At 36.5% G+C, this 23,250-nt stretch overlaps 1 protein-coding gene across 1 annotated transcript in view; it reads left to right on the forward strand.

Annotated features, from left to right (window-relative positions):
- The window catches only part of USP34 (ubiquitin specific peptidase 34), a 108,153-nt gene that overhangs the window by 83,435 nt on the left and 1,468 nt on the right, over positions 1–23,250 (forward strand). Inside the window, exons 57-79 of the mRNA XM_054383754.1 lie at positions 538–669; positions 2,110–2,190; positions 3,336–3,421; positions 4,461–4,629; positions 4,710–4,784; positions 5,071–5,222; positions 5,633–5,681; positions 5,796–5,900; positions 6,024–6,068; positions 7,421–7,525; positions 9,133–9,280; positions 10,246–10,880; positions 12,334–12,491; positions 13,437–13,515; positions 16,267–16,393; positions 16,736–16,843; positions 17,893–17,997; positions 18,122–18,246; positions 19,271–19,423; positions 20,340–20,463; positions 21,864–21,943; positions 22,471–22,611; positions 22,750–22,896. Of these exons, the coding sequence (XP_054239729.1) occupies positions 538–669; positions 2,110–2,190; positions 3,336–3,421; positions 4,461–4,629; positions 4,710–4,784; positions 5,071–5,222; positions 5,633–5,681; positions 5,796–5,900; positions 6,024–6,068; positions 7,421–7,525; positions 9,133–9,280; positions 10,246–10,880; positions 12,334–12,491; positions 13,437–13,515; positions 16,267–16,393; positions 16,736–16,843; positions 17,893–17,997; positions 18,122–18,246; positions 19,271–19,423; positions 20,340–20,463; positions 21,864–21,943; positions 22,471–22,611; positions 22,750–22,896 (3,129 nt within the window). The remainder of the gene's footprint in view (positions 1–537; positions 670–2,109; positions 2,191–3,335; positions 3,422–4,460; positions 4,630–4,709; positions 4,785–5,070; positions 5,223–5,632; positions 5,682–5,795; positions 5,901–6,023; positions 6,069–7,420; positions 7,526–9,132; positions 9,281–10,245; positions 10,881–12,333; positions 12,492–13,436; positions 13,516–16,266; positions 16,394–16,735; positions 16,844–17,892; positions 17,998–18,121; positions 18,247–19,270; positions 19,424–20,339; positions 20,464–21,863; positions 21,944–22,470; positions 22,612–22,749; positions 22,897–23,250) is intronic.

Here is a 23,250-nt window from a genome sequence, read left to right on the forward strand (position 1 = left end):
GGTCACTCTGCCCCAGCGCTGCAGCAGGAACAACAGATGTCTTGTTCTTTCATTTGAAAATTCCTGGATGATTCAGATCTTAACTTGTTAAAGTTTGACGTAGAGGGAGGTGTTTCTCACTGAGCAACAGTTGTGCTCATCAGTTTTTAACTTTCAAATACTAGCGTGAACAACAATCAAGTTCTATCTGAAGCATCTTTATTCTCAGTCAAACTTTACTTCTTTCTCGTGTATGATGGAATAATGCTGCTAATCCTGTAGTGTGTGGGATTAATAAGAATATTTAATAATGTGTAATTAACAGTTAGTCCAAAGGAGTAGGTATTACTTGCATTAGTTCCAATGTACTTACTGTTACTTTTGTGTAGGTGCAACATATTACTAGTTAATAAAATGTTTAGTGTTTGTAACTAAAATTTTTAATATTTTTAACTACGTTTTTAAGATTCAGTTCTAACTAACCCTTTAGAAATGTCTAAAGATTATGTTGCCATTTATTATTTTAAATTACAGTTTTCTCTATATTTCTTTTTACAGCCTACAATGCTTCAGTGGATTGAACTGTTAACAAAACAGTTTAATAACAGTCAGGCAGCTTGTGAAGTAAGTGACTTAGGAACTCAGCAAAGTACAAACCAACTTTCTATATATTGTTTAACTTTCTTGGAGGTTCGTATCCATGGAATATTTTGGACTATGAACTACTGTATTGGGCATATTTGTGCACTATGAGATTAAATCCATCCTCTCTGAATACTGCAGATTCTGGGGAATGACCTGACTTTTATTTTAAGATACCTGTGGCAAGACCACAGGCCAAAATAATTTTGTCACTAGAATAGAAGGCACAGTGTCTCAACCTCTTTATTTGATTATTACATACAGATTTGAGTTTAATTAAGAGGAGTTTAAATGAAGCGACACAAGAAAGATGCATGGACAGACTAGACATGTTTAAGGACTAGAACGACAGGGACTGGAGCTGAACCCAGTGCGATAAAAGGCTGTGGTGCTGTGAAGAAGCTTATAGGGGGAACAAGAACATCTAATGTTAGATTTAGGTGAAAACTAGTTCATATTGTGCCTTGCTTATGAAGATGAGGATCTTGTGCCCAATGTGTAGGAAGACTGAAAATGGCTAGAAGGAGGAAAAACTGGAGGAATAGTTTTTATATAAAATTTTTCAGAATACTGCCTGAAGGGAGTAGAAGAGAGACTGAGAAACCATAGACAATTTACTGTGGTGTTGGTGAAAACAATTTTGAGATACATAAGGAAAGCTCACATGAAATTTGTGATAGACTATCTGTGATAGCTTGCATGTATAAGGACCCCAATGTATACTGTATCTAGCATTAGGGCTTATTCGGTACAAATTAATAAAATATTGTTTGATAAATTGGTTCTAGGTTGTTAAATCATGTAACATTCCCTGCTTGGGTGATACAGTTTCATTAGTGGAGGAATATAGCAACATACAGTAAACTATATATATATATAAAAATTCTATTTAGTTAACGTAGTAAAAAATGGGTACAATGAAAAGAAAAAGAGCAACAACTTGGATACTTTAAATTGTCTTTCCTTGTGAATAAAATTTGTGATATCAGCTGCATTATTTGTGGAGTCTAACTTTGAATTAATCATTCTCTGTTAAAACTGTACTTTTTTTTTTTTTTGTCCCTGGGAATAGTAAGGCTTTTCCACATTTAAAAGTGCAAAAGGGGTCTAATTCAGGAACTATGTTCTTGTTTAAGCCTATCCCTGTTCTACAAGATTCTTCAGCTTATGTTTCTTGATAGGCATTGCTTTTATTCCATTGACATTGCTTTTCAGGATAAGCTTGTCCTTCCAGAGAAATGAGTAATGGTGTGCAGAATCCAGGGATGAGAAGGTGCTGGATGTAAACTTAAATAGATGTTTACTGCTCTTCTTCTTTATTCCTTTCTTGTCATGCGTGGAAGATATTTAGATTTACCGTGGGTTAATACTTGCTTAATCCTTAATATTAGTAACATCAATTTCTCTTTGGACTTTAATATTGTGCAAAAAGAAGATTGGACTAGATCCAGTTTGGAACAAAACTAACAAAATATGTGTCCTCTGCAGTGGTTTTTGGATCGTATGGCTGATGATGATTGGTGGCCAATGCAGATTCTAATAAAGTGTCCCAATCAGATTGTGAGACAGGTAAGAAAAAATGTGACTGTTTGACCCATGAACAGAAACAGACAATTACCACGACATACACAATGATTCTGAAAGTTTTATCACTACCTGTAATTATCTTATTCTCTTCTTGCCTATGATTTTGAGAAAGTATTTGGCCATAGGAGCTTTATTATTATTTGAAAAAAAATCAGTATTACTATACTGCTGTAGTTGTACAGCCAGGATCACAAGATGTCATGATAGGTACAAAGCAAGGATTCTACAACTCCCACATGATCTCTAGAAATGTAAATACTTTACATTAAATTTTTTTTCTTCTGAATTGGTTCAACAATAATGCATAAAAACACGTTCAGGAGAGGAAAAAAATTAAATACATTCAATACTCGTAATGGAAAGCCTCACTTCTAAGCTTCTGGATTTCACTTTCATTAATAGATTTGATTTTATGACCTTCTGCCAAGTTTTGTTAATACACTTTTCTGGAGTTATTTCAAATTGAAATAACCTGACATTAGTTAGCATTTGGTTATGCACAGATACAAATACTGTTAATAATTTCACTTAAGTATACTCTGTTTACAAATTGTTTATGTTAAACTTTACAGCAATTACTTTATCTCCCCTCAGTCCTTCAACTGGTTTAACTTTTCTGATCGTTAAAGTGATATTTGCATATAGAACCATACATAGTGTCTGTATGCAACCCTTTATTAAAGGAATATATTCATGGGAGAACTCTATGCAAAGCCTTAGGCAAAGTTCTAATCCTTGATGAATGTTTTATAAATTAAAAATTACTGGAATTTGCTTAAATTTTCACATTAATTCAGCCCCAAAGTATCTTAATATTTCAGATAATAGAGGCTGAAGGAAAAATGTTTATGAGCAGCAGTTTTAAGTCACATTTTGGTATAGTGGACACTGATGATGGCTTCCTCTATCAGATCTGTTTACAAAAACGGGTTTGACTGTTCTGTTAAAATACAACCTGTAACTAAACTAAGTAATGGAATGTGGGCATCTCAATCTCAGCTTTACTTCTGAATCACATAGAGCTGGAAGCAGTACTTGGAGACAGACTGTTCTTTGCCCAGAAAATACATATTGACGTGTATGTAAAAGAAGGAACATGTGGAGTTCATTTACTTATGCATTTGCAGATGTTCCAGCGTTTGTGTATTCATGTGATACAGAGACTGAGGCCAGTGCATGCACATCTTTATCTCCAGCCAGGAATGGAAGACTGGTAAAATAATAATACCTGAAAACTTCTATTCATTGCTCCTTTTGTTTAACAAATTAATCAAAATGGTCTCGTAAGTGGTATTGGGTTAATTGTCCTTTATTCTTCTTCCTGAAATGTTCTGATTTATTTAAAAATATTATTGTGGTTGGAAAAGTCAGTGTCTAAGCATGTATTGTTTGAAACATTTGTTCCCTTAGGTTACATTTTCAGCATAGCCTTTACTTTCACTGCCAGTAATTCACTGCAAGTGTAAATTTCACTACTTACACATGAAAATCTGATTGTAAATTGGGTCCAGAGGCACACAGGTGCAAATTTTAATTTTATATATGCAGGAAAAGAGGTTGGAGATGACAGTTTAGTCCTGTGTCATACAACTAAATCACAGTTGTTGTCAAAAAGTAGGAAAAAACTTACATGATTTTACTTTGTTCTGCTAATTATCAGAAAATGGTCGCTTATTCTCCAATTAAATATTTATTCTCCAATTAAATATTTATTCTCCAATTAAATATTTATTCATTTTGACACTTAAAAAATAGAAAAGTGGGTTTTTTTCATCTCTTAAGTTTATACTAAAGAGCAAAAGTTTTTCCAGAGCAAAATACGGCAGAGATCATAACAACTGCACTGCCATAACAGAATTCAGGACATGAAGATACAGTTTTCATGGCAAAAAGTATAATTAATTTTCTCTGGAAGCTGAGCATGCAAATCAAGAAGAAGATTTGAAGCAGCAGATCCCCTAATACTGTTCCTTCAAGAATTCTTTTCCTGACTAGAATCTTGATTCACAAAACAATTTATTAATTTTATTAATCTTGCCACACTTTGAGTGGCAGGTGCTACTTTATATTGCATCATGTGGTTTTTTAGGCTATACTTGACATAAAAGAAATTTAGAGGTGTGAGTATGATAGTAGGACAGAGTATAAAACAATATTTTTTAATTTGGGTAGGAAGGTTTTTTTTTTTAAGTGGTTCGAGCTCCATGTATTGTATGAAATAACCTAAATTGGATTTTGGATTTTGTTTGCAGTTCTGATGACATGGATGGTCCTGTGGAAGATATTGGCAGTCGCTCATGTGTAACACGCTTTGTGAAGACACTCTTGTCCATTATGGAGCATGGTGTTAAGCCACACAGTAAACATCTCACGGAATATTTTGCCTTTCTTTATGAATTTGCCAAAATGGGAGAAGAGGAAGTAAGTAGAGTCTTGTAGTTTGGGGCATTAGGCATGTATACACAGGTATGTATTTACAATTTAATATCTGCACATTTCAGAGCCAATTCTTGCTTTCGCTGCAAGCCATATCTACAATGGTCCATTTCTACATGGGAACTAAAGGACCTGAAAATGTAAGTTTGAATATCTTGTGTAAGAACTAGTCCTTCATATTTTACATATGTGATCATTAGTGCTGTGTCTCTTGAACCATCTTGAAGCTGTTAACTTAAAATTGCTTCACTCGTGCAATCTATTTTCAGTGTTTAAGCTAACATGAAAATCAAGTCATTAGATATTTCCTTGGTATATTAAGTTGTTTTGAATATGAGAGAGGAAGGAATCTATGCAAAACCATGTAGAGGCTCTCAGAAATGAAAACTCAAAATGTCCACACTGAAGTTTGTTTTTTTCCTACAGCCACAGGTTGAAGTACTTTCTGAGGAAGAAGGAGAGGAAGAGGAGGAAGAGGAAGATATACTTTCTTTAGCAGAAGAAAAATACAGGCCTGCTGCACTTGAAAAGATGATTGCCCTGATTGCTCTTCTAGTTGAACAGTCTCGCTCAGAAAGGTAGGAGCTTCAGGAGAAACAAAATAAATTCTAATCTAAAATAGTTCAGAAAGGAATTAGGAATTGTGTGGGTTTGGGCTTTTTTTGGCAGCCTCTTTTAATAGCCTAAATGAGCTTGTAAAGGATTCTGTTGTACTACTACCCATTTAAAAAGATGAATGTTTTGGTTGTGTTGACTGAATGAAAGACTTACATGAAATCCTCAAACATATTTAGTTGCTTACTTTTGGATTTCTTTTTAAATTTAGTTTAAGTACCATTTTTTTTGCCAGTTTCATGTCAATACCTTTTTTATCTCTTGTATATTTTAACACTGAAGAATATGAACTTAGTTCTGTATTTCTTCTTAACCTTATTTTTAATAATCGCTGAAGAAAAATGGTAATTTTTTTGTGTGTGTGTATTTTTAGGCATTTGACTTTGTCACAAAATGATATGGCAGCATTAACAGGAGGAAAGGTAATTTATCTCAAATGTGACTGTATAAGCCTCCAAAAAACCCAAAAAAAGCACATGTGTATGTGTACATACATAATTGTAGACAGCATACTGATATCTTATTATTTGTTGCAGGGCTTTCCTTTTTTGTTTCAACATATCCGTGATGGTATCAACATCAGACAAACTTGCAATCTCATTTTCAGTTTGTGCCGGTACAATAATCGACTCGCAGAACATGTAAGTATTGGAAACTACAGCTATTTGTTGCATATTTTATCTAGCAAGTGTAATGGGGTGATTTTTATTATTTTAACTTAATAAACACAAGTCTAAATGAGTTTTGTTTGTTTTGTTTTTAAGATTGTGTCCATGCTTTTCACATCTATAGCAAAGTTGACTCCTGAGGTATGTAAACATACTCTATTAAATAATTTGTATTAATATTTTCTCATTCAAATTACTTAAGTCTTTGTTAATCAAAAATCTCTCATGGAAGATGATCCATGGAAGTTTTTGTGACATTAAGTGAAGTCTAACTGCACTGTATATTAAGTTTTCTAAAGCAGAAATCTGGTATGTAGTTTAAGATGAAACTTTTATTCAAAGCCAAATAACATTTCTAGATTCTCCACTTATATGAATTAAAAATAAATAAATTGGTAGCAATAATAGTTGTAGGCATGAATAAGTGGAGATATGTAACTGTCTTCTTGTTGTTCAAGTTTTGGGGCACTATTTTGCAGTTCTGTGCATGCAAACACAGTTCTTAGAATCTAACTACTTGCCCTGGCAATGACAAAAATACTGAGAGTTCCATATAGATTCTGCATCAAAAATATATAGAGTGGAGAAGTGTATGCTCACATAAGGGCATTCTTGTATGGTGGTGTCAGAAAAGAAAAACTAACCAGGACAAATCAAGGACACATCTAGCAGGGGGAGACATGATCATGGTTTGAAAAGAAGCATACACTGAATCATTCTCATGACAGCTTTGCTTTGTGTGATAGAATGGGCACTATCAGCTGATAGTCTGCTTCCCTTCAGTCATGCTAACATTTGCTGTATTTTTATGCTTTTTTTTCTGCTTTGCATATTACTCATGCAGCAGAGACATTTTTGGTGAGGTACAAAATATCCAAGAATAGTAGTAGCCACTCATTAAAAGCTGGGTGAGTCTTAGCAAAGTTTAAAATTCATGTTAGATCCAATGTGTTAGAGTAGAAATGTTGGTAGTTTCAGAGGAAAACAGTATGCCAATGTTAATGATCAATGTAAACCCACAGTATGTAATGCTCTTGGATAAACTTTTCAAGATCCACGTTAGGAGTTACGCAAATACACAAAAATAGTAGCGTCTCTGAGATAGTGAAATCTTCTAGATATGTAAAACAGGATAAATTGGTGAATTCTTCAGGACTATACTGCTTGATTATTCCCTCCCCACTTTGTTCAGAACAGAGCAATTGTGTTAGATGTATACTCTTCTTTGTAACGATATATTTCTAGTAGACTGATCCTATCTAGTATTGATCTATTGCCTTGCACTAGCTATAAAAAGTGGTTAATTCTACAGTGTCCACATGTGGATACAGTAGTATAATAAGGGATTAAAAGTAATAGAACTATTCATGTCACAAGTTCATAGAAATTTAATTTTTATGCAATTATTTGGTTTAATTTTTTTAAGTTCCTAAAAAATTAGTGAATAAAATGAAATAGATCAAAAATTGTATTTTTCCTTTTATCAATTGCAGGCAGCCAATCCTTTTTTCAAATTGCTGACCATGCTAATGGAATTTGCTGGTGGACCTCCAGGAATGCCACCGTTTGCTTCTTACATTCTGCAGAGGATATGGGAGGTACAACATGTAAAAGAAAAGAGAAGTCTTGTTCGTTTTCTTATGTCTGTGAAAGGGTTTTACTTTTAATTGTTATCCTTGCTGCAGCAATTCATTATTTTATGACCATTTCTTAGAAACAGCTAATAGACAAATTTTCTGCTCCAACTGTTAATGCTATTTTAACAGTCTTCTGGTGGGCTGGTATTTCAGTTTATATTTTAGTTTAATGAGAAATTAATTGATTCATAATAAGGGTCTAGAATGCTTCTAGGCAAATTCTGCTTATTTTTCTCAGTTATCCTTTTACAAGGACTGTAAAATGTTTCAAGGCCCATTGTTTGTGGGCTTTGTCCATTATGAATTCATTCCTTAAATGTTCATTTGACATACTCATAAACATTTTTAATCCATAAAAATAGTTCAAAACTCAATCTAGTGGGTAATTGCTGTGGTGCAGGACCATTCTCGCTTGTATTTCTAAAGTGAGAAATACTTTTAAACCGAGTTGGAACAGGCGTAAGTTGCTTGATCTGAGCAATAGATTGGAAGCCATCAGTTAAATCTCTGGTGCTGCCAGCATTATTATCCTTTCCTTGCTGACACACGTCTAGAGATATACCTAGTGTTGGCAGGGGTGAGAAGCCCAGCAATTAATGCATAGACACAGATTTAGGGTGCAGGACCTACTTCTGTAGCCATTTGAGTTTATGGAAGTTGTTAAAAAGTGATTGAGCTACAAAGACACTGAACAGTAAGAGTCTCTTTTTTGAAGATGCTCTCCAGCTATTACAAAGGAAGCTTGACAATCAGTTCATAATTTCTTTAAAAAGGGAGGAGATTGCTCTTAATGTGTTTATTTCACACTTGAGATTAAAATTTTATAAGTAGAGTTTTGGCCTTGTCCAGCTGCTCATACTCTGGAGATGGATTGCTATAGTTTGGAATAGCTTTCAGTTACTGCCTGTGGTTTCTTAGATAGACGGAGTTGCCTTTTCCTTGTCTGGGCACCTGGGCCTTGAGGTAAAAGAAAACAGTTTTTTACAAACTAGCAAATGAACAAACTACATCTGTTGGCCTAATATGTCAACAAATTCTCAACTACACAGAAGCTACATTTTCTCCTTGATAACTGTACGACAGCATTCCACAGGCTTTTGAAAAACATTAGATTTAGTCCTTGAATTGCATATTCCTAAATTCTGTTACTGTTACCCTCAGCATGAAGCTATATGAAAATACTTGCATACCAGTTATGTTCTTTTGATATAACTTGTATAAAAATATTCTGTGTTAGTTTTGTTAGCTATTAAAAAAAAAAAAGGAAAATATTTACTTGCTTATAAAGATGAGATTGTTCAGGTTTCTAAGTGCTTAACATTTCAACTCTTAAATATCTCCAAATATGCAGAAAAGATGTGTAGATTAACTTCCTAGACTTAGCTTGAGCTTTCAGAAGCTCTGAACAAGATTCAGAAGCAGTTTTCTCAGTCTGCCAGAGTGCCTCAGTTTTGTAGGCACTTCAATAGGGCTAAATGACTTTGAAAGTCTTATTTAATTCTAGGGGTACAATCAGTACATAATATCAAGGTTACTGTATTCTTCTTGATTTGCCACTCTTCTTTCAGGTCATTGAATACAACCCGTCTCAGTGCCTGGATTGGCTGGCTGTGCAAACACCTCGCAATAAACTAGCTCACAGCTGGGTGCTGCAAAACATGGAAAACTGGGTCGAACGTTTTCTTCTGGCACACAACTATCCTAGAGTGAGAACTTGTAAGTTACTTAAGTTGAAGAAAATTGTTGTTCTGTTGTAGCAAGCTACTATGCCTGGGGTATTCCTGTCACAAAATAAGTTTGTGCTCTTTTGCTTGTCTTTTCTTCCTTTTCTAATTGTTTTAGAATTGCTATATTTTAAAAACTGTGGTGACTCATCAATGCATGCTACCTGATTTTGATGAAAACTGTTTTGATTTTATAACTTGAATGGTACTATACATTAGCAGACTCTTCTTATGTCATTAATCTACAAGATCCAGGAAAACCCAAAGAAGAAAAAGAGCAAATCCAAGAGGTTTTCCATAGATCACATCACATAGTTGCACTGAAAGGTAGCAGTAGTATGTGCTTTTCTTGCACCCCTTACAGAATAATTTTGAATTCAAGTCCTTTGAACTTGTCAATTAAGGCAAAGCTTTTGCTTCTCAACTCCACGGTGTCCTGACTCTATCTAGTTCATTCTGCCAGGAATCATGCTCTCGGCTTCCCAGATCACATTTTTAGCCTTTCTTGTGTCTAAATTTTTTTAGTAAAGCAGATTCCACAATAAGAGACCACACTGAACTTTAATGCATTTTCTGTGGTTCAAGGAGATGGAGACTGGAGGTATATCTCTGAAGAGGTAATACCATCTTGATGGTGCAGTAGGCAGTTTAGTCGTAGAAAACATCTGATTTTATATTTCTGTGATGGTATGTGTTGTGTTAGAACAGCTAGGACAAGCAGGAATGGAGGATGAAGAGGCCTGAAAGCACATTTCACCACCACTTTTAATGTTCTTTGTGCTAGTCTTATCTGCTTTGATGTGTTTTCATCTCTAGTGTGAATATAGTAATAACAGATTCTGTAAAATGCTTTAAAATCTGTCAGTGGAACATGCATTCTAATTTAACTTCTGTTTAAAAGGCTGTTAAGCATGTATGTCATTTCCAAAGGTGTAACAAATTTGTTTTTATTTGAAGCTGCAGCCTATCTCTTGGTGTCGCTTATTCCAAGCAATTCCTTCCGTCAGATGTTCCGATCGACCCGCTCTCTGCACATCCCTACACGCGATCTGCCCCTCAGTCCAGATACTACAGTAGTTCTTCATCAAGTCTACAATGTGCTTCTTGGCCTTCTTTCAAGAGCTAAGCTATATGTTGATGCGGCTGTTCATGGCACTACAAAACTTGTGCCCTACTTCAGTTTCATGACATACTGTTTGATCTCAAAAACTGAGAAGCTCATGTTTTCTACTTACTTCATGGACTTATGGAACCTTTTCCAGCCTAAGCTCTCTGAGCCCGCTATAGCCACCAATCACAACAAACAGGCTTTGCTCTCTTTTTGGTACAACGTGTGTGTCGACTGTCCAGAGAACGTGCGCCTTATTGTACAGAACCCCGTGGTGACAAAGAACATTGCCTTCAATTACATCCTCGCAGATCATGACGATCAGGACGTGGTGCTCTTCAACCGTGGGATGCTGCCTGCCTACTATGGCATCCTGCGCCTCTGCTGTGAGCAGTCCCCAGCATTCACAAGGCAGTTGGCTTCTCATCAGAATATCCAGTGGGCCTTTAAGAATCTTACGCCACATGCCAGTCAGTACCCAGGAGTAAGTAGATTGATACCAAAAATTACTGTTTCCTTGTTAGTATTGCCTTACTGAATGCTTTTAATGAAAGATATTGAAAAGACTTATTTAACACATCTGATGGTGATGAAAGTGTTGTGTTTTGATTTTCTGAGATAAGTAATTAATAATAAGTTTAGATCTGATTACCACACTTCGTGAGGGGGCTGTTGGATTTTTGTCTTTGCTGCATAGTAGTTGGAGAGGAGAATTTTTTTTTCTGGAAGCAGCCACTGATGTTCCCACTGCTCTTCAATACTCTATATGCCAGTCTAGTTATAAGAAACAACGCATAGCCTTCAATAGTGATCTCAATAAAGTGTATTGCTTTCTAACACACTGAGTTGGAGGAATTCCTAGTGAGTTTCTCTTTTGGTTTCAGTTTCTGGGGTAGGGCCAAGATTCAACCTGTTTCATTCAAAAAGTAACTATGGCCTGGTGTTCACATTGGAAACACTTGGGTACCTTTTACAAAACATTGATACACTAGGAGTTACACTGTCTCTACATAGAGAGGAGATAGTAGTTAAAATAGATCATGTAACGGTGAAAAATCAGGCTGACATTTTTAAAAGGCAAAATACACATTTCTGTATGATGACTCAGTAAATATTGCTTTGGGGTTCTTTAGAGGTGTGTAAGGACAGAAGGAATACAAAGATTTCCTTCACTATGTAGAAGAGGAGGGAAGATTAGTGGAGGGCTCTGTGTTGAACATCTGTGTGGTTCAGCTCACAGAGTAAATTTATACTCTTGACAGTCCTGGGAGTATCCCTGCTGCTTTCATTATTTGCATTTCCCCTTGGAAGTCTCAATTGGGCTTGCAAAGGGCTTTAGCTACTCCACAGTGTCTAGTGTTTCCCGTGCATGTGGGACTTCAGCGGTTTTAACATAAGCAGCTTTCTGAATTTGTCTCTTGTTTATCATCAGAGAGTGCATATAGATCACCCTCTATATTCCTTAGGGAAAGGTGAAAAGTTTGGTCATATGGATCAGGATTTCAGATTCTCCTGTATATCTATGTACAGGTGTATATGTATGTATGTACACATATGGCAATGAGCCATGCTGTTAGGAAGCATGAAAATAGCCACTGAAAGTTTAGAAGAGTTATCTCAAATACCTGTGTCCTAATTCACACAGTAAGTAGGAAAGGCTAAAAGCAAGCTATGTTCAGGATAGACAAGAAATATCCATATTTTTTGTATTAGAATTTTAAATGGTTAAGAACCATTTAGTTTTAATTATTTAAGGTTAAAATGCTGTCTGCTGATTTTATTACTTCATTGTAATGTTTTTAAACGTATCCCCGTTTAAAGCTGCTTATGTCTGTTCTGTATGCTACTTAGTAGAAGAAAATACACAATAAATAATAAAAATAGCATATAACCCGTAACATACAGCAGGACATTAACTTTGTGGTTTTGTGTTTTAGGCAGTAGAAGAGCTGTTTAACCTCATGCAACTGTTTGTAGCTCAGAGACCAGATATGAGAGAGGAAGAAATTGAAGATATAAAACAATTTAAGAAGACAACCATAAGCTGTTACCTGCGCTGCTTGGATGGACGGTCTTGTTGGACTACTTTAATAAGGTACGTAGGTAGTGAAGTTGTAGCGTGATAATCTAATCCTGTTTGAATAATAACTATTATTTTACCAAATGTGAAATGTGATAAATATTAGTGTTGTTGTTTTGATGACCTTTTTAAAAAGAAAAAATGAACCACTGTAACCCACTATATATATTGTTAGGGGTCAAAAAAGAAACACTGACAAAGCTGCATCGGTAGAGCCCTTAGAAAAAAACTAAAACCAAGTCAATCAATGCTCTAAATGCAGCATCTAGGCTAAAATTCCATTTTCAGCCAGCCATGATTGGTCTAGATGGGCAAAGCAGTAATATCAGCTGCCGTCATTAGCATTTGTTAATTTGAGGCAGAAATGTTTTTTTAGAAATTGTGCTTGTCTGACAGAAGTCTGTTTTATCTTCAAATACTTTTTAATTTCTCATCTTAGTTGTGTATCTGCAACAGTCTGTTCCTTGGGTATTTCAGTGCAAATTGCCTCTTTTCCCAAATGCTCTGCAAGAATTGTTGTAGTGAAAGAAATCAATCATTAGCATGATCCTTTATTTTCTGTTCTACCGTAAGCAATTAACTGTTCCAATAGAAATGTTCTTGTACATATAAATGTGAAACACATGCTTCACTGTGCCTAAGTCTATCATTTGACAAGCATAAACTTCTGACCTTTGATGCCCATTATTTTCTACTTTTTTCCCCCCCCAGACATTTATTTGGAAAATAGTTCTATAAAGGTTGTTTGTGAATTACTTTTGATAATGTAAAGCTGACAACAGAGGCATTTTTCCATGAAAACACTGTGGGGAGGATTAATAATTATGTTCTTTTGGGTTTCTTTGTTCTTCTGTGATTATTTCCCAAAACACAGCATGAGTGTAACAATTGCAAGCATTTATAAGAATGATGAAATGATCTGTATTTTCAGTGTTCTCAATGTTTGGATTTTTGTCCTAGTGCCTTCAGAATATTATTAGAATCTGATGAAGACAGACTTCTTGTTGTGTTTAATAGAGGATTGATTCTGATGACTGAGGTAAAGACTTCATTATTTCATTATAATAAACACCTTGCTTTCTCATCAAGTCATCCCTTCCTTCCTGACAATGAGTTTGCTTTACATTATTTTAACATGGTATGCTATGGAATGTATGAAATATGCTGAATTAATTAATGTTCATAGGAAATACAAAAAAAGATTTACCAGCCATCTTGTACATCTAAACATAATGCAGGTGATCAAGTGAGCAAATTCTAGGCAATACAAATCTTAATATAGGATAAAGATAGCAGGTTAGTTGATAACAGTGATTTGGTAGGATAACTGTAAAAGGATTTAGCTTAAATAGGAAAGAAATATATATCAAGGACAGATGCAATTGCTCCGAGATTCATAATGGAGATGATTAATATTTCCAAATACTTCTTTGAGGTGCTTCTGAGGCAATTCTTCCTGTCTTTCCTACCTATTGTACTTTTGTTTGCAAGAATAGGGAGTGTGGTCTAAGAACACTCAAATGAGATTTCTTTCTTGATGAAGCTAAACCTAGGCTGCATTCTGGAGCATATAGTGTATTCCAGTTGTACATGGATGTTTGGTACATGAGACCAGACCAGAGTTAGTTCAAAACAGAGAGGGGAAAAAATAAAAAAGAAGAAATAATGCAGCCCTAAAATGGCACAGTTTTGATGTCCAGCCCTTGCCCACCAAGTGGTTTCAGTCATTTGCTCATATTGCCCTGCAGTAATATAGAAAAGCCTAAAAGACATTGCAGAGAAAGCTCTGAACTGTTAGTGGCTGGTTTTAAAAAATGAGTGAGCTGTCAGAAGTTTGAAAGAGTCCGCATACAGTTTTGGGTTTTTTCTTCTTCTTAAAACAGGTATGAGACCCTGGATTCTGTTTGGCACTCTCATTTTGACTTGATGAATGAAAACATATTTACTAAATATACTGTCAAAGCAAATTAGGGAAGGATGCTTATAGCCTTTTGAGAACAAAAGTAAAAACCAAGATAGCCTGGATATGTTGGAGGAAGTGTGAAAATACGGTCCAATTTATTCTTGGTATATGTAGAATGGTGTATTCAAAGTGAGACAGCCAACTGGCAAAAGTGCATGGTGCCAGAGATATGTGGCTAAGGAGGTAGGCGCAGCTGTGCAGTAACAGGGGTATTGGAATAGATTGTGTCAGCCAACACATCTGGAAGTCATCAGGAGGACTTTCTCTCAAGGATATAGAGCTATTTAGTCTCCCTTAAGGTACATGAATGGACTAGATGATGCTTTGAGGTTAATTCCAATCCATTAAAAAATATATTTAAAAAAATCTCTTTATCTCACTAGTTTGTGGGGTTTTGGAGGAATGTGTATAGAAAAAGCTGGAATTACAGAATCAGAAAATGAAAATGACACTGCAGTGTTCCTTGAAAATGGAGTTTTTAGGAGCTTGTGATAAATGTAATCCTATTAATTAATTAACTGTAGTTAATTAGTCCAGAATATTTGTTCCCCATTATCTTAAAAATGCCTACATTTCTTAAACTTTGTCTAAAAAGTTAGGAACTGAGCTATAATTTCATTCATAAGTGAAAATTGTAGGTATTCTAAGATGCATACATATATACATGTGTACAAAAACATCCATCCTACAGGTGGATAATTTTGTTTACAAAGAATGTATCTTATGTAAAACATTACTATAAAGCTAACATAAAGATAAAATGAATGTTGCTTTGCAATCAAATTGCCAGGTCTTGTATGTTCAGTTGTTTGTTGAATGTGTCCTGTGTGGGAAATACAACTGAATGAGTTGTCACATCCAGAGAAGTTTTCCACTGAGCAGGTCTGGCTGCTGATCTTCTCTCTACACTGAAATACAAAAATGTCATATCAACATTTTGCATTGTAGGGAATGAGATTAATGTTTCTTTAAAATACCCCATCAGATTAAATATCTTTTTTCTTACATCTTGTGCCAGAATTGTGACAGTTCGGAAATGAGCTGCTTTTCCATTCCAGTGTTTCTATAAATCATAGATGCCCAAAAGGTATTTTAGTTACGAGGGGAGAAGTAGTTCATCTGATGGATAATCATACAGTATATATCCTTAGGCAGCATTTTAAAAAATGACTGGCATCTATATTAATTTTAGGGATTTTTTTTTCCCCAAATTCACATATATCTGTTTGCAATCTTTCTGTACAGAGATACATAAAGACAATTACAGTTATATAAAAAAGCTGTCTCAAATTATGCTTTGCTTACTGGGTTGAGCCATTAATATAAAACTTCTTCCCTTGAAAACAAATTATGGCTGTTTTTAAATGGCTGTCTCTGTAAACTGTACTGATGTGCTCACAAAATGTTAATTTCTTGATTTGAGATAGGTGGTGTAGCTCCCTGTAGAGAGAAGTTAATGTTTCAGTAAATGTTACAAATTCATTTTCCCTCTGTGTGCAGTTGAGAAAAATTGAGAGTTTGGGTTAGGTGACAAAATTTTCAGTTGAACAAGACTGCTTATTATAGTTTTGCCCAAAATTAGGTGTCCTGGCCAACAGTTGCATTTGGTTCTTCTAGAAGATACCTGGTTGGTCATATGTTCCTTCTTTCCTTCTGTCCCTTTCCCCTGCTTCCCCTATTTATACTCGTTTTGTAACCAGATTTATTCTTTTTAAATGTTGTTACCTGAGTAATTTCTTGGTTATGTCTAGCAGATGTATTTTGGATAGAAACAGTAACAAGAATGTTACTTTAGCAGCATAAATCTTTGTCATTTTTCCTTTGCAGTCCTTTAACACATTGCACATGATGTACCATGAGGCCACAGCTTGCCACGTGACTGGAGATCTGGTAGAACTTCTGTCTATTTTCCTTTCTGTTCTTAAGTCAACACGCCCCTATCTTCAAAGAAAAGGTTGGATTATAACTATTCAAGGGATTATTATACCTTTTTTGTCTGTTCTTTGATTTTCATAACCTAAACCCTAGTACTTTTGCTTATTGTATGTGTTTTAAAACTTCCCATACAGTAGGATATAGGATTATTAAAAGGTTATTAAATTGTTATTTGTTAAACTGGTTATTGACATAATATGAAACTAGATTAAGTAAATTTAATAGCAGTAGACCAGTAAGATGTAACAAATTTCTAGATTAAAATCGTGCTGGAGATAAGAGAGCAGTAAAATTCTATGTTTTATTTAATGGGCTTTTGAGCAATGAACTAATCTGATTTCTCTGGTTTTTGCCCTGGCAGATGTGAAGCAAGCTCTCATTCAGTGGCAGGAGCGCATTGAATTTGCCCATAAGCTCTTAACTCTGCTAAATTCCTATAGCCCCCCAGAACTTAGAAATGCTTGCATTGGTAAGTCATAACATCCTAACTGCAGTCAGGAAGGGCCTGTTCTGCACAGCTACCTGCTTTGACATTTAAATCCCATTTGGGCCAGTGCAAATCTTTACTATAGTCTCTGTAGATTGAGATTGTTTATATTAATATTGCTAGTACCTCAGTATTGCCATTGTTTCTGTCCTAAATAACTCTGCATTTGTCACCTTAAAATGAGGATTCCTGCTTAGCCAGGCACACACCATGTGTGCCCCAAAAATCAGCCTTCATTTTGAGAGATCAATTTGCTATCTGATAAGGGGCATGATTGAGGAATAACTTGTGGATTCAGGGGCCAGGGAGTTCAGAATCAAATCCCAAATCTTACATTAAAATTCAGATGGGTGCGTGGTGATCATGTTAGTCTGAATAACAGCTTTTAGTGTTTAGTTTGATGATCCATTACCAAAAAGGTGTAATAATAAAGCTTAAATAGGTTTTAGAATGGCATGAATTTGCTTTTCTGCATTGTGGATGTAGACATTAGAGACAAGTTTCTCTTTTGCATTAGAAGACCTAGTTCGAAAAGGTCTGTTTTTTCCAGTTTAGGCCTTCTTCGTATTATTTAATGGATATAATCTACATTTTTATGCATGCTGATGAAGGCCTAAAACTGTGTCCAAATTACCTTTTTTGTGTGTGATTTGTATGCATTTTCCCCTTATTTTGAGTGCCTTTCTTACTGTCCTCCTGACTGCTGCTGGTTGACATTTTCCAGGCATCAAACCTGATGTGCTTAAGAAGGCGGCAAAAGGGTAACTTCATTGAGCTTCTTTCTACAAGCTGGCACCCCTTTCTGGTGGTTGATCTACCACTGAGCAGGCTTTCTCCCAGTGGCAGAGGTGAAAGGAGTCTGGATTCAGGGCTGTTCACTTTATGTGCTCTTCATAGTGGAGCCTTCAGTGCACGCTATGTGCGGCAAAAGTGGTGTGAAAGAGAGTTTGCACATGCATGAGCCTTAAGTTAAACTGTTTGCTGTTAAGAAATAACAATATGTAATAGCAAAAACAACTTTTTGTTTGTAGATGTCCTCAAGGAGCTTGTACTTTTAAGTCCTCATGATTTCCTACATACTCTGGTTCCATTTCTACAGCACAATCATTGTACATACCACCACAGTAATATCCCAAGTAGGTATTTCAGTGATCGTAATTTGAAGTTCTCTTATGCTATTATTACTCTAGCGTGTTCCTTGCTGATGTGAAATACTGACCTTTTTAATATATCCCTATTTTATCCTAACTTATACTACAGTGTCTCTTGGACCTTATTTTCCATGTCGTGAAAATTTGAAATTAATAGGGGGAAAAAGCAATATTCGTCCTCCACGCCCTGAACTTAATATGTGCCTCTTGCCTACCATGGTGGAAGCCAGTAAGGTACGTAGGCATGTGGTCTTATAAATAGCTATTTCTCTGTTTTTTTCCCATTTTTCTAGAAGTATTCTAAGAATCCAGTAGCATAACACATTTATGTTTTATTTGTAAACAAAGCATAACTCTTCTTCAAGATGTGTTGTCCTCATATACTCCATTCTAGATGTGCACTCCAGAAGCACCATTTCCCTGCCCTTGGTGATACACGGCTTCATATTCCAAGCACAATAAGGGTTTTAACCTTGTGTTCAGATAACAAAACACACATTTTAATAATAATCCAATCTGTCTGTGGCATTTATAAAGAAAATGCAGGAGCTGGCCAGAGATTGTCCAGATGGGGTTCAAAGCGTGCTACAGATTTATTGCCAGACAGCTAAGTCGATGGTTCAAGGTTTCACTGGAGTCCATTCTACCAGGACTGAGACACAGTCTACTAATTGTTTGGCCAAAATACCAATACCTGAAATATTGTGTAGGGTTTAAACTCTTTCCATTTTCCCTTCTGTGGGATTCCAGATGGGATGCCAGCTTCAGTGGGGCTCCTTTGTAGTCGCTTGCCACCTCCCATCCTTAGAGATGTAGCAATGGTGGGATTCAGCTCACGTAACTTTGCCTATCTAAAAAGTCAGCTCTTCCTATGGCTAATGATGATAAATACCCTCAGAAGGAGATGAATAGTTACCCTCCTTCCTGTCCTAGACACTCAAGTCCACATGAGGTGACTCCTCCTCTGGAGGAGTCTGTCTTCCTCTCCACTGACTGCAGGGAACATTGAAATTACTAGATTTTAGATAGCTAAAGTCAGGTAAGGTGAATCCCACCCTAAAAGGAATATGTATGGACAATCATTTGAAGAAGGAAAACTGGTTACTTGCTGTACAGTAACTGTGGTTCTTCAAGATGCTTTGTCCACACAGATTCTGTGGTCCTCCTCCTGTGCTAACTCCAAGTCCTGTCATAGGAGATTCTTACTGGTGAAGGAATTGAGTGGTGGTTGAAGCCGCCATACCCCTTATGCCCTCAGGTACAGTGGTCGCAAGGACACACTGGGTGCAGGCACAGCCCCAGTGGACACTGCTATTCAGAAAGAATCCAATCTCCTGCACATGGGGCCTATGTGCACATAGATGGGAATCTGTGTGGGCAACACATTTCGAAGAAGCACGGTTACTGTAGGGTAAGTAACCCTTCTTTTTTAAAGCTTTCCACTGCTGCTGTCTAGATTTGTGCACCATCAAATTTAAAAATGCATAGAGCCAGAAATTTTATGTAGTGGGGGTTTTTCCATTATGTATCCAGAAGTAATGGATGTGGTGCTAACTAATATAAACACTTGAACTCTAAAATTAGTCACATTGTATGACATGGAATTTTAGACTTTATCATGGATTCATATTCATTAGGAACCACAAGGATTTTAAGCCTCTAAAACGACAATTACGTTTCCCTGTGGTTTTGCATGCTTACTTTGCATTCAATTCTTCTGTATAAGACTGCACTCGTGTGCCTGAGCATTTGAGATTTCCTTTTGGCTATCTGGTCTACCAAAACTGATGCCATTTTAAGCACATACATCCAAAATACATTAAAAATACCCTTGGCATATGTTTATCATTCAGTTTGAGACATTCCTGAAAATGCTGCTTTGAAAGCTTGTGAAGCTTGGTCTTCAGAAAATTCTGACTTCCACAGATTGTAACTGACAAAATAGGAGTTCAAAAGCAGTAGCATATATGTATATTTAGGCACCTCTATAGAACTTAAAATTACTGTGTTCTTTTCTTTTTCATCCTCAAGATGTATTCACACAACTTTGCATCTTCTCAGTCTATTGATTCAGAATCCTGCAGTAAAGGTTTTTACTGGTGAGGGAATCACATTTGCTAGTCCTCCTTTGATCTCACTTTTGTGCTGGCCAAGGGCGTGGTGAGGAGACACATCTGGTCTGGAGTAGACCTGGAAATTCCCATCATGTTTTCCTGTAGCATTTGATTAAATGTTTTAGGGCAAGTAGTGCAGCAGCACTTGCTTAGTAAACCTGCTTGCTCTCTAGTTGCTTGTGTAGTTTAAATAAAGCTCTCTTAAATCTTCAGGGCAAAGATGATGTTTACGATCGTATGCTGCTAGACTACTTCTTTTCTTATCACCAGTTCATCCACCTACTATGTCGAGTTGCAATCAACTGTGAAAAATTTACTGAAACTTTAGTTAAAATGAGTAAGTATGAAGGTTAAACAATTCAAGGATTTTCTTCTGTGATAACTAAGTGCTTCCCCACCAAGTTTGATATTCAGAACTTTTGAGATGCAGCAAAGTTTGTGATAGTTGCTGTATTAATTGTTCTGGACATTATTTTTATCCACAAAACAGCATGGTCTGTCTAATGTAATGCAGTCTTGCCTTGAATGGCTGTCATGCCTTACCCAGAAAGAAGCTGAGCCAACCAGTGAGAATTTGGCTTCCTTGCACACATAGAATTTAATACTGGAATCACTGAAGCTGTGTTGGGGTTTGGGTTTGGTACTTTAAATCACTTTCAGTCAGTTTCTGGATCCTCAGTGCCTCTGCCGATGGTATCAGTGGGTAATCTGCCCAGGAGCATGCACGACCATCCCACCAGGCACAGCTGGCACTGGTTCTGTTGTACCAGCCTGGGTATGTTCATAGCCATTCAGTCCTGTAGCTTGTACCTGTTACTTTTGTCAGCTGTGCCAGTAGGTAACCACTAGTATTTGGGCTTCATCTTATTGCAACGTAAACCTATTTGTTACTGTATGAACAAGGCATTCAAGGGCATTATCTGCCTGGCTGCTCCAGCCATTTAGCTGGTTCTGTGCAGAATATCTGCTTGGAATTGCCCCATTACATATATGTGCTGCTGCAAAGGCACATTTTCTGCCATGGGTGTGGTAGGTGCAGATGCACACACCTCAGTGACACAGTTACTACATGGAGGCACAAAGTGTGTCCCATCTCACTTCAGTTGTCTAAAAATGAGATTATAGCCAGATTTTCCTCTGTGGTCAGTGGAGAGACTCCTTCCAAGAGAAATTTATCTTCTGATTCTTAAGTGTCTTCAGCAGAACAAACTTTTGATCCCTGAATCACACCTGGTTGCTCACTGTTGCACTCTCCTGCTGGTAACTCTAGCATTGTTAGCATTTACTATATATTAAAATGCGCTGGGAATATGTCATTTGCTGTTGTTCAGTGTGTCCCTTAACTCTTTTTGGGTCTAGGGAACAACTCTTTTTGTGTTGACAGTGAAGATTACCCTTTAAAATTATATACTGTTTTTAAAAACAGATACTTAAAACCATTATGTGTTGTAGCTGAGCAGTTCAAACTGTAAGTCAGTAACAAAATCATCTGATTGCAAACCCAGAACTAAAGCCAGCTTTTTGGGTTTTTTACATTTCTCAGAAACACTGAAAGGAAGCGTGTATCCATGAATAATGTCTTGTAAAAGCTGCAGCTGTGATAGGTCTTATTGATCATAGAAAATACTCTGGACCTGGTCTTGTAAAATGATAAGGCACTTGGTACTGATTGTACCAGCAAGTGAGGATTTCCAACCAAATTTTCACACTGTAACTTGTTCTCTCATAAAATTTCAGGTGTCCTAGTTGCGTATGAAGGTTTGCCACTTCATCTTGCACTGTTCCCCAAACTTTGGACTGAGCTTTGTCAGACTCAGGTAAGAGTCAGCAAGTCTGAGAACTAACAGAATGTACAGTAACTGTGAAACAGGTTAGCCTGTAAATTGTTACTTGAATATAAAATATCTCTGTTATTTGTCATCTTAGAAAATCTGATAAATCAAATATAAAAATCTGCAAACTGTACTTGTGGCCAGTATGCCCTCAGTCCTGCAAAAGCTTACACAGCAGCTTCACAGTCGCAGTGCTGGCAGGATCGCAAGACCCTGTAGCTGGCTCATGAATTGGGACATCTCATCCCTGCACATACCACATACTGACCATGACAAGCTGGCATTCCTATGCCGTAAACTTCATAAAAGGAAAATGCAAAATTGTAATTGACAATAAATAATTTGTACAGTAGACTGATGGCTGATACACCTGAAGTATTTTTATCAATAAGAATGGTCTAGTACATGAGTGGGCCTGTTACATGTCTACAGCGGAGACAGCCATTGTAGGCAGCACTACCCTAGTGCTGTACTTCAGCAATGACTTTGCAGTCTTTTCTCTCTCTTCATAGTCTACAATGTCAAAGAACTGTGTAAAGCTCCTCTGTGAAGATCCGGTTTTTGCAGAGTATATAAAATGTATTCTGATGGATGAAAGGACCTTTCTGAACAACAACATTGTGTATACCTTTCTGACTCATTTTCTTCTCAAGGTAGGTGGTCTTCTAGTGCCGATTTCTATTAGTGCCAATTTCTATTTTATGAAAGGTGGTCCCATGTATGCTATTTTGGTGAGGGATGCTATCTCCACTTCTTTCTGTGGTTTTTTAAAAAAGACCTTTTTTCCACAGGTCCAAGGACAGGTGTTTTCTGAAGCAAACTGTGCCAATTTAATCAATACTTTAATTACAAATCTAATAAATCACTATCAAAGCCTAGAATCTGACTTCAGCAACCAGAGAGTTGAAATTTCCAAAGCAAGCTCTACTTTAAATGGGGTGAGTCTTTTCTAAGCCATTCAAATACCAGCCTCATTTAGGAGACAAATTATTTCTTGTGGAAATGCCTCAGTGCCATGTGTCTCTAACGAAAGAAGTAGGCACCATCAGCTGTATTTTGTAGGCAAAATCCCACAGGATTACCTTGACTGGCTGTCTGGCAATGTTAATGCCAACCAACAAGACAGTTGTGAACACATGGAGAAGCCATCTGAGCTCTCTAGAACTCTCTCTTCCACCTCAGCCTTGAGCTGATGGAGGAGATAGGACTGGGGGGAGGCTGACTTGTGGGGAAAACAAGTAATGCAAAGTACAGTAGAGTTTAATCATACAAATGTTCTAAGCCAGCAAAAG

This window comes from Indicator indicator, chromosome 9 (assembly GCF_027791375.1).
Source record: "Indicator indicator isolate 239-I01 chromosome 9, UM_Iind_1.1, whole genome shotgun sequence".
In the NCBI taxonomy this organism is placed as follows: Eukaryota; Metazoa; Chordata; class Aves; order Piciformes; family Indicatoridae; genus Indicator; species Indicator indicator.